Source organism: Mastomys coucha, unplaced genomic scaffold (genome assembly GCF_008632895.1).
Source record: "Mastomys coucha isolate ucsf_1 unplaced genomic scaffold, UCSF_Mcou_1 pScaffold3, whole genome shotgun sequence".
Lineage (NCBI taxonomy): Eukaryota > Metazoa > Chordata > Mammalia > Rodentia > Muridae > Mastomys > Mastomys coucha.
This window is the reverse complement of record NW_022196909.1, coordinates 6284424-6295511: the sequence shown is the minus strand read 5'-3', so window position 1 is coordinate 6295511 and position 11088 is coordinate 6284424. Positions and strand designations below refer to the sequence as shown.

The 11088-nt window shown below is 46.8% G+C and overlaps 1 protein-coding gene and 1 non-coding gene across 3 annotated transcripts; one reads left to right on the top strand and one right to left on the bottom strand.

The window, feature by feature from the left end:
• Positions 1–226: 226 nt before the first annotated feature.
• Positions 227–438, bottom strand: LOC116075612. The gene has a single exon (XR_004112645.1). It is a non-coding gene; the product is annotated as a small nucleolar RNA U3 (small nucleolar RNA).
• Positions 439–821: 383 nt separating this feature from the next.
• Gtf3c6 (general transcription factor IIIC subunit 6) lies at positions 822–9492 on the top strand. Of its 2 annotated transcripts, none has more exons than XM_031348075.1 (6): positions 822–1355; positions 1635–1715; positions 4471–4534; positions 4624–4668; positions 7569–7682; positions 9087–9492. In XM_031348075.1, exons 1-6 carry the CDS (start codon positions 1266–1268, stop codon positions 9383–9385), a joined length of 693 nt encoding a protein of 230 aa, XP_031203935.1. In that variant the 5' UTR covers positions 822–1265; the 3' UTR covers positions 9386–9492. The 2 variants fall into 2 exon arrangements, with proteins under 2 accessions (XP_031203935.1, XP_031203936.1); XM_031348076.1 differs by having other exon boundaries at positions 836–1352.
• The last annotated feature ends 1596 nt before the right edge of the window (positions 9493–11088 follow it).

Below are 11088 nucleotides of genomic sequence, written 5' to 3'. Positions count from 1 at the left end.
AGAAAAGTAGGTCAAGCCAGGCCGTAGTGCACACACCCTAAAGTCTCAAGTTGGAAACAGTTCTGGACCACATTTATAGAGAGAAATGGTACATTACTAAATATTAAGAAAATTGGTGTCTGAAATCACCAATGGCTAGTTGTGCAACATCTGGATCTTAACGCTAGAACTGCGCGTCAGAAGCCACAAGTTAACTTAGTCTAACTTTCAACCCAATGTAATAGAAACCACTCAGACTGCGTCCTCTCCCTCCCGACCCATAGCAGGGTTAGGAACGATCATCAATGGCTTTAGCAGTTGCAAAGAGCAACACTAACAACCGACTTCCCGCTCAGGAGAGGACGCTGCGCCTCCTCCTCGTGGCTTCGGGTGCTCTACACATTCAGAGAAACTTCTCTAGTCGCAAACTATAGAAATGATCCCTGAAAGTATAGTCTTACCCTACCATTCCCAAGCGCTGCCAGGTCACGTCAAACAGTGCCTTTTTCACAAATGGTGACATTCTTCACCATTTCTGCCCCCTCCAAGAAAAAACACGTAATAGTCTCCTAAAAAGTACCACACACATGCATTTTCGAAGCTGAGTTCGTATATTATTTTGCAAAAAACAACAGCAAAAAAAAAATCATTAGGAATACTTATGAATTGCAAACTAACTCAGATTCACGTTCTTAATTAACATATTGAGGATGATAGCCAATCACACGCCAGTATCTTCAGTCGCCCATACAAAACGACTTCCGGAGGGTGGGTGGGTGTGGTGTGGGTGTGTGTGCACGGTTTTCCAGGTCGCTTTTTGTTTAAGATGCCCGCTGCCTTGTGTCCTTTCCTGTCCCAGTCTCCCCCGGGTAACGTTCGGGAGCGTCCCAGCTGGGTTTGTGTGAACTGTGTAGCCACTCTGGCCTAGAATTTGCACTAGTCGTCTCCCTCCCGCGGGCTTAGTTGTTGGGATGATGGGTAGGCCTCCATTGACTCCCGAGTCTTCGGTGCGGCCGACGATGAACGCGAGCCTTTGTATTTTAAGGTGCAGGCAGTTGGTTACGCTCATCCTCAGCTACTTCCTGAGTTCAGAGTAGCCTGAGCTCTGGGAGCCACGTTCTTCAAAGCTCGGAGCGTGTCGAGCCTCCACGTGGACCCCCTTACGGAGGCCTGGCGTCGCCATCTTGCCTTCTGGCGAGGCGCCTGTGCGTCACGCGTGGTCATGGACGGAGGCGCGACGCCGCTGCCCGCACCCAAGATGGCGGCCGCAGGGGGCGTGGCCAGCGATGGAGTCTCCGCGCGCTATGGCGGCGGCCGTGGATTCCGCTTGGGAAGACGAGGAGGACGAGGAGGAGGAAGAGGAGATAGAGGAGGTTGTAAGCGCGGGTCAGAGGCCTGCAGCGTCCACGGTCTCGGCTGAGCCATCCCCGGGTGGGGAAGGGAGTCCGGGATGCGGGCGGTGGGAGGCGGGGAGGCCCGCAGACAGCTCGCATGCTCTCAGAAGCACGAGAAGCCGCGGAGGGCTAGCTCCAGGTCCGATCTGCCCATTCTAGGAAGAGCCGGTTTCCACCAGAAACTAGGTCGAGTTTTCACAGAGAAACCTGGGGCATCTCTTGTATCCTGTCCCTTGTATTAACTTTGCTTTCTTCCACCAGGAGCAGTTCGTTCTGGTAGAATTGTCAGGAATTATTGATTCAGACTTTCTCTCCAAATGTGAAAATAAATGCAAGATTTTGGTGAGTCCTAGAATTCGGGGAATGTTGTAGATTTTCTTAAAGTTAAAACAAGACTGAAAGGTGATACACTTGTCCACAAAGAGAGAGCCATTCATTCCACCGTACCAAGCATTGAACACTTCAGGATCATACCGGAAGAGTAGGTAACAAGGGAGGGATTCTATAGGAGTAGAGAAAAGGCCTGGCTGCTTAGTCACTGTCAGAGATGAGGAGTATGGTGTATACACCAAGTTCCAAGACAAACGGACCCATAGGGAGACCGTGTCTCAAAACGACAACAGAAAGTCCACCCGGGCGGGCATAGTGGATATGCTCTTAATCCCGTCCAGTACATGGGAAGTGCATATAGGCAGATCTCTGTGAGCTGAGGCCAGCATGGTCTACACAGTAAATTCCAAGCCAGCCAGGAAACAGAAACCCTGTAGGAAAAAAAAAAAAAGGAAAGAAAAGAAACCCTGTAAAACAAAAACCAAACATGAATAGCCGATAAGGGAGATTTAACCAGTTTGGCCATGTTGGAAAGAGAGAATCTGCAAGGGGCCGACAAGAACTTTGACATTATCTAGAAAAGGGGATGTGGAGGTAGAACAGGTGATCTTGACTAGACCTGTGGTCCAGTTGATTACCATTTTGGTTCTGGTTCTGTAAGGGGTTCTAGAGAAATTACAAAAACCACTGTCACCCAAGGGGGAGGGGCAGAATGGTTGTCATGATATTATTACTGTTCCTGCTCTGGAGTCCACCTTTACATCCTGCCATGGGTAATTGCCCTTATTTGGTGAGTGGTCTTTCAGAGCTTACTGTTGTTTGGCGTTAAGTTCAGGTCCCTTGTCAGAAAGCTGTGTATTGATCTGTCTTTCCTAAAATCCAAGGTAACTTCAGGAGAAAATGAGCGACCTGGGAGGGGACAAGCAGAACAACTAAACTCGATAAGGGGAAGTTACCTGCTAAGAAACTGATATGGGGCAGAAGGGAGCCTTCTCTGTGGTAACTAGTACTTCTGAGGTGAGAAGCACAAACTTCCAGGCAGGGGCGTCAATGGGAGGAGACGTGTTTAGGCTGAGGAGAGGGAGACAGCGTTAATGAGAGGGATGCCTCATGGTTGTCTTTCATCCAGTGTATTCAGGGATGATGTGGGATTCTGTATCATCCTGGGAGTATGCAGGAGTCATTAATTTCATATTTGTCCATGATTTGGAATTTTACAGAAATATGTTCCTGGGACTAGAGATAGAGATATAAACTTAGTTTTGTTTTTGTTTTTTTGAGACAGGGTTTCTCTGTGTAGTCCTGGCTGTCCTAGAACTAGCTCTGTAGACTAGAAAAGCCTTGAGCTCACAGAGATCTGCCTACCTCTGCCTCCTGAGCTGAGGCTGAAGGTGTGCACCACCACGCCTGGTGATAGTTCAGCTTAACAGAGGGCTTCCTCCTCTTTGAGAAGAAAGACCCTGATTCAGTTCACAGTGCTCACTTTAGGTGGCTCAGAGCCTCACGTAACTCCAGTTCCAGGGCCTCCAACACCCTCTGGCCTTCACAGGCATCTATGCCTCTGGTACACATAAACTCATACACACAAATGAAAGTAAACCTTTAGAAATAAAATGGAAAACCAGAAGTAATGCACGCCTTTCATCCCAACACTTCAGAAGCAGAGGCTAGGCTGGTCTACAGAGCAAGTTCTAGGGCAGCCAGGGCTGCAGAGAGAAACCCTGTGTCAAAACCCAACCAAAACAAAAGTAGCAACAAAAATCAAAGAAAGGACAGAAAGAAGATATGAAATGTACATAATCGCTTTCCCTCTGATACTCTTATACATGCATGTAATGTACTCGATCATATTACCCCCCCTTCCTCTTCTGCAGTAGTCCCTGACAAGAGCAGTGTAATCCTTGAACTTGATTTGTGACTAAGGCTGTTCTTGAACTCATGATTCTTCTACTTCTTGAATTTTGAGATTATAGGTGTGTGCCATCACACCCAGCATATTAAAGCCATTACTTTTTTTTTTTAATTACATTTATCTCATTTAATTGTGTATGTGTGATAGAGGCCCAGTGCAGATCAGGTTACAGCTTGTAGGGGTTGGTTTTTTGCTTCCACCATGTGATTTCTGGGGATTGAACTCAGGTCGGCAGGTTTGATGGCAAGCACCCCACCTACTAAGCAATCTTGATAGCCTTTGAGTTTGTTGTTGTTGTTTTTTGAGACAGGGTCTCACATGTAGGTTGGGCTGGCCCTGATCTTGCTACATAAACTAGACTGGTGTCAAACTCACTGATGACCTCCTTCTCTGCCTGGGATTAAAGGCATGGCCCATCACACCTAGCCCAAGGGCATTTTTAATTTTGTTTTGTTTGTGTTTTTTGAAACAGAGTTTCTCTGTGTAGCTCTGGCTGTCCTAGAACTGGCTCTGTAGACCAGGCTGGCCTTGAACTCACAGAGAGCTTCCTGCCTCTGCCTTCTGAGTGCTGGGATTAAAGATGCGCCCTACCACATCCTGCCCAGTTCCAAGGGCATTTTTAAAAAAGATTTATTTATTTTACGTGTATGAGTACACTGTAGCTGTCTTCAGACACACCAGAAGAGGACATCAGATACCATTATTGATGATTGTGAGCCACTGTGTGGTTGCTAGGAATTGAACTCAGGACCTCTGGAAGAGCAGTCAGTGCTCTTAACCACTGAGCCATCTCTCCAGCCCCACAATTGCAATTTTTTTTAATGATCGTGGGTTTTGTCTTTTAATCTGTTGTAGGGAATTGACACAGAGAGGCCTATCCTGCAAGTGGACAGCTATGTGTTTGCTGGGGAATATGAAGGTAGGATGTACCTGACACAAAAACCTCTCTTTCACATGGTTCTCAGATATGTACTGCCGCCTTTCCTGACTCCCTTCGTTCTCCCACAGATACTCTAGGGACCTGTGTTATATTTGAAGAAGGTGTTGAACGGGGTAAGACAAACTTTTTCTCTAGATTATTCCAGACATACTGTTTGGTTTGTCTTTTGTTTTTTATTTTGTTTTTTTGTTGTTCCTTATCATGTCAAGCTGTAGCTCAGGCTAGCTTTTTGTTTGTTTGGTTTTTTGTTTGTTTGTTTCTAGACAGGGTTTCTCTGTTTAGCTCCTGGCTTTCCTGGAACTTACTCTGTAGACCAGGCTGGCTCAAACTTAGAAATCCGCCTGCCTCTGCCTCCCAAGCACTGGCATTAAAGGCATGCGCCACTACTGCCCAGCTCAGGCTAGCTTTGAACTCACAATCCTTATGCCTCCACAGTGCTGGGATTGTAGTCATACACCACTATGCCTAACTTTAGATATAAATGTATATAGTAAATATTAGGGGATGAAGAGATGGCTCAGCAGTTAAGAACACAGCTTGGTTTTTTCTTTCCAGAGGACTGGAGTTTAGTTCCCAGTACCCATGTTGGGAGACTCATAATTGCCTGTGACACCATCTCCAGGGGATCTGGTCTCAGAGGGCACAGTCTCACATGCAGACGGGCATACACATTAATAAAAAATTATTTTAAAAATATGTAATATTAAAAATAAATAGCTCAGGCTGGGCATGGTAGTATATACCTTTAATCCCAGCATTTGAAAGGTAGGGCTGGTGGATTTGAGGCTAGCCTGGTCTACATAATGGTTTCCAGGCCAGCCAGCATTATGGTGAGACCCTGTCTCAAAAACCTAATAGTAAAAATAAACACCTCAGGCTGCTGAGACGGCTCAGTGAGTAAAACTGCTTGGTGCCAGGCCTGACAGCATGAGTTCAATCCCTGGGGCCCACAGGGTGAAGGACTGTTATAAGTTGCCCTCTGACCTCCACACATGTACTGTGGCATTCCTGTACACATATAAACATATATATATATATATATATATATATATATATATATATATATATATATAAATGTATTTTAAAAAGCAAAACAAAACTAGGGGCTGGAGAGATGGCTCAGTGGTTAAGAGCACTGACTGCTCTTCCAGAGGTCCTGAGTTTAATGCCCAGCAACAACATGGTGGCTCACAACCATCTGTAACGGGATCTGATGCCCTCTGCTGGCCTGTGGATGTATATGCAGCAGAGCACTCATACATTAAATGCATAAACTTACAAAGAGAGAAACAAACCAAGTATCATGTACCCACTGTCTAATTGTGTCAAATCCTCCCATCTTGTCATTGACCTGGGATAAGTTTAGTGCTACAGGGCTAGGTCTGGTGGCACAGGCTTAGGGTCCCAGCTATTTGGGAGGATTGTGAGCCTGACTCCCAATCCAGGCCTGACTGAACTACACGCAGAGACTGCCCAGCTTAATGGTAGAGTGCTGTGCAGCATGGGAAATCTGTGCTCAATCTGCAGCACCTCAGAGAAGTCCCCATCACAGGGGCTCAGTCCCAAGTACCTCAGAGAAGTCCCCATCACAGGGGCTCAGTCCCAAGCACCTCAGAGAAACCCCCATCACAGGGGCTCAGTCCCAAGTACCTCAGAGAAGTCCCTGTCACAGGGGCTCAGTCCCGAGCCTTCCTCTGTCTTCAGAAGTAACCACTGTTTTGGATTTGATGGTTTACTTTCCTCTTCCTAATTTTATATTACATATATTTTTTTTTAGACTCAAGGCTGGGGTTTAGCTTGCCTAGAAATATGACTTCAGTCCCTACCACAGTTCATTGAGCAAGATACTTTTTGTTTGTTTGGAAGCAGTGTCAGCACGGGGTGGGCTGGCATTGACTGTGTAGCCCAGGCTGGACATCATGTGCAGTTCTACTAGTCTTAGCCTCCCAAGGTCAGGATGAGTACCACTTCCATGTTCATTCATACTGGAAAAACTGAAGCCCATGGGCCACTAACACTTTCAGATTCACACGGGAGTGAGTGTAAGTGGCAGGGTCAGGGTTTGGGTTTGGCCTTGGCTTAGGGGCTCACATTCATTTTCTCGTGGTGATGGTGGGGATCGAACATAGCAAAGGAGCTGTGCACATTCTCTTCCTGGCTGCCTTCAGACTTGGATCCTCCTGTCCTGACCCTCTGAGCGACCCTACCTGTCTTAGATGTTCTTCACTGGACTGAATTCACTAAGAACATGCCACAGTGTGTTCTTTATGTATGTCTTTGTGTGTATAGGCCATGATGTCTGCACATTTTATATCTAGAGTAGATTGATGAGCTGGGGAGAGAAGTAGATTTAAGAAGAGGCTGGGGTTTAGCTCCCCTCTAGAACATTTGCTTAGCACTTGTAAGGCCCTAGCCACAATTGCCCAACCCAAAGAGTACATGAAAGGAGGAGATGGGAGGAGGAGAGTCAGAGTGGAGTGCGTCATCTTCAGCTAACTTTGCCAACCCTTGGCAGAGTGGGGTGGGGAACTTTCTGGTGTTTCCCATCTTCGGTCCAGCGTTTTATTCTCTAACCTGTCTGGACCCACAGTCTTCTAAAAGTTGTTTTAGAAACAATATTTAACAGTTTTCTTTTTTCCCCCAGGCTTATCTAATTGAGAACATCTCCACTCAAGCCTTGAGCTTCAAGTAGGGCATTTGATTCTGTTCCTTCATTTGGGTGATGGCATTGTAGGCACGCTGCCCTACAGGCCAACTCCTGAGCCTCTTTCCCATGTTAGGAGCCCTACGTTGTTGCTTTAATCTCTGTGTTGACATGTCCTTACAGCTGTTGTGTCTGAGACCTGTTATGCTTTCAAATGTCAGTGTTATCTGCCATTTCTTTGCATGTGGAACAGGAGTGATCAATTACAGTGTGAGCTTCCTGTGCTATTCCCATAGGAAGGAGTTGAGACTTAACTCCCTCCACAGCTGATGGCAGGAAACAGTATAATAAGATCATTTTATGCCCTAGTGGATCCAGAAGGGAATGATAAGACGGTGCTGAAGTACAAATGCCACACGATGAAGAAGCTCAGCATGACGAGGACTCTTCTGACCGAGAAGAAAGAAGGGGAGGAGGACATAGGTTTGTTCACCCCACCCTCTGAAGGGAGGACATAGATTTGTTTACCCCACCCTCTGAAGAGAATGTAGCTAAGTGGTCAAGGGCACTAACGTGAGAGGCCCTGGGATTGGTGCCTAGTACTAGAGGGATGTGGTAGCATGTGCTCGAAGTCCCAGTGATTTGGGGAGTTGGGGCAGGCAGTTGAAGATCATGAGTTCAAGACCAGAGTCAGCTACTCGACAAGTGGATAAGCTTGTGGTCTATTAAAATTGAGCACTACACTGGACGGGTGGCTCATGCCTGTCCCCAGGCCTCGGGAGGGCAGGCTTCCTTTGTCTTCCTTTTGCTTGTTTTTGTGGGGGGTATGAGGGAGGTCGAGACAGGGTTTCTCTGTGTAGCCCTGCTGTCCTGGAACTCACTCTGTAGACCAGGCTGGCCTTGAACTCAGAAATCCGCCTGCCTCTGCCTCCCAAGTGCTGGGATTAAAGGCGTGCGCCACCAGATTTCCCACTGCTTTCTGGTGGCCCCCCTCATCATCCCCTTTCTACTTTCATGTCCTACATACACATATTAAAGAAAGCATGTCAGATGTGTCTTTCTCATCTGCGTGTTTTGTTTCACATAGTGAGTGCAGGTTGTATCTGTTTTCCTACATGTGTCAATTTAATTCTTATTTATAGCTAAAAAAATTTACATTGTGTATTGTATATGGACCACTTTTGGGTTTTGAGGGGATCTCTTACAGCCAGGCTGGGTGAATTTCTGATTGTCCTACTACTTCCACCACTCTAGTGCTGGGCTTACAGGCATGCACTCCCACTCCCAGTTAAGAGATACCCTTTCTAGCTGTTGGGGTATTGCCTTGCAGTGGTCTGGGCCTTTAACCCAGCCCTGGGGAGGCAGATGCAGGTGGATCTGTGAGTTCGAGGCCATCCTGGTCTACAGAGTGAGTTCCAGGTCAGCCAGGGCTACACAGAGGAACCCAATTTTGAAAAACAAACGAACAAACAGTCAAATGAGAGATATTTGGCCCAAAGTGAATACTTAGAAAGTGATGCCTTGGTGGGAACTTGAAAGCTGTATGTCCCTAGAGTTGTCTGTGACTCATCATTAGGATGATTTTGTCTCTTGGCTATTGTGAAGAGTGCAACCATGAGCACAGAGGTGCAGGTGTCTCTGGCTGCATGGACTTTAGGGTCTTCCTACCATGTGCCCGCGAGTGGTATAGCTGGCTCATACAATGCTCTCCTTTCTCATAAGGCATCTTCATACTGGCTTCTGAGTGGTTGTACCAGTATACATCCCCACTGGCAATGTAGGCCATAGTCCATTTGTGGCACATTTGTTGTTAGTTAAAGGAAAATGTACTGACTGAGCTTTCTCCTTCTGTCTCCTTTTTGTCCTGTTTGTCCCTGACCCCATCAGATGGCGTAGAATGGCTGCAGATGAAGGACAATGATTTCTCCTATAGACCCAACATGATTTGCAGCTTTGTCCATGAACATGAAGATGAGGCTGCAGGGCCAGCCTCTGATAAACCTGTGGAGTTGGAAGATCAAGAGAATCAGATGAAAGGCAGTACAGAGCAGACACCCGAGCAGGAGAAGGCGCAGCACTCAGAAGTGGGGGATCCTGGCCCTCCAGTGGATACCCCTTCTGAGATGGGAAGTTCTGTTTTCATGGGAACTCAAGATGGAAATGTTTCTCAAAACAACCAGTCATGAACTTTCAAGACGTGATCTTGTATACAATTACTGCTTAGCTGTGTCTGGCTCACCATTCCATGTTGTTATGACAGTAGGCGTTTCCAAGTACAACACAGTTTAGTATACTCGAGTCATGCAGGACCACACAGGAATTCATTTTTTCTAACAAGAGAGAGAGCGTCATAATTAAAATCCTTGGCTGCTCTTTCAGAGGACCTGGATTCAATTTCCAGTGTCTACGTGGCAGTTCAGAGCCACGTAGACACGGATCGTGGCTCCAGTTCCCAGAGATCTGAGGCCTGCTTTTGGCTTCTGCAGGCCACAGGTTCTCTCCTTCTACCTTTTTGTGGGTTCTGAGAATTAAACTCAGGTCATGGGGCTTGTGCAGCAAACACTTTACCTGCTGGGCCATCTTACAGCCCTCTCCACACACACCCCTCCTAAAAATATTTATTTATATGGAGCAGTTGGTGGTGCACACCTTTGATCCCAGTACTCAGGAGGCAGGCTCAGGCACATTTCTGAGTTCATGGACAACCAGTCTACAAAATGAGTTTCAAGGCAGCCAGGGCTATGCAGAGAAACCCTGTCTCAAAAAACAACAAAAAACCAAGCGATGTTTGTTTATGTTTATGTGTGAATGTCTGTGTTCACCACGATCTGACCTTGCGCCTGAGGAGGCCGGAAGAGACTTTGGGTATCTCAGAACTGGAGATAGAGATGGCCATGAGCCATGTGGTACTGGGATTGCAGTGCGGTCCTCCCCAAGAGCAGTGAGTCCTCCTAAGTGCTGGGCCATCAACACTCCTGTCTTTCACCCCATACCCACCCCTCCTTTTTTCCTGAGACAGAGTTTTTTATGTGACCCAGACTAGCCTTAAATTCTCTAGCCTTCTGACTGCAGCAAGTGTTCTTGTGTACCTAGGAGCTGTGAAGGTCAGAAGCAACAAGTCAGATGACTGGATCCTGAAAACCAGTTACAGGGCTGACAGATCCTTTGCTGGAAAGAAAGGTGATTTTGCGTTTGGTTTGAGATTGGGTCTCATGTAATCCTGGCTGGCTTGGCTTTACTGCTATGTAAACCTGGCAGGCACCAGACTGATAGAATGCATTACCAGTAAGCTGCACATTTAGCCTGCTTCTGCCTCTCGAGGGCTGGGATGGAGGGAGGGCCAGCATGTCCATCTGATCTTGAATTTTCCTGTCAATACTTCAAGATAGTAATGGAATGTCAAGTATAATTGCAATATTATGATTAAAAAATGAGCTACAGGTATAGCTCAGTGGTAGAGCTACCATCCATGAGTCTGGGTTTGATGCCCAGAACCACCCAAACAAACAAACAAAAAATAGGAACAAGAAAAATGGGCAGGTAATATAAACGCCTATTAAAAACATGGGCTTAGCTGGGTGATGGTGGCACAAGCCCACACTCCTAGCACGTGGGAAGCAGAGGCAGGTGAATCTCTTGAGTCAGCCTAGACTGCAGATTGAGTTCTGTCTCAGACAGCCAGGGCTACATGGAGAAAACCTGTCTTGGGGAGAGGGGAGGAACAGAGGGGAGGAGTAGAGACCTGGCTTAGGGCTTAAGACTTGCAGAGACCCAGGTTCAGGTCCCAGCATGCGCACCAGGCAGCTCACAACCGCCTACCACTTGGCTCTAGGAGACCCAAAGCCGTCTGTGGTCTCCTTGGACACTTTTTTTTTTTTTTTTTTTTTTT

Coding starts and splice junctions, on each gene's coding strand:
- Gtf3c6 (XM_031348075.1), top strand. CDS start 1,266: ATGGAGTCTCCGCGCGCTATGGCGGCGGCCGTGGATTCCGCTTGGGAA. Junction 1,356..1,634: donor AAGAGGAGATAGAGGAGGTT/GTAAGCGCGGGT, acceptor TTCTTCCACCAG/GAGCAGTTCGTTCTGGTAGA. Junction 7,683..9,086: donor AGAAGGGGAGGAGGACATAG/GTTTGTTCACCC, acceptor TGACCCCATCAG/ATGGCGTAGAATGGCTGCAG.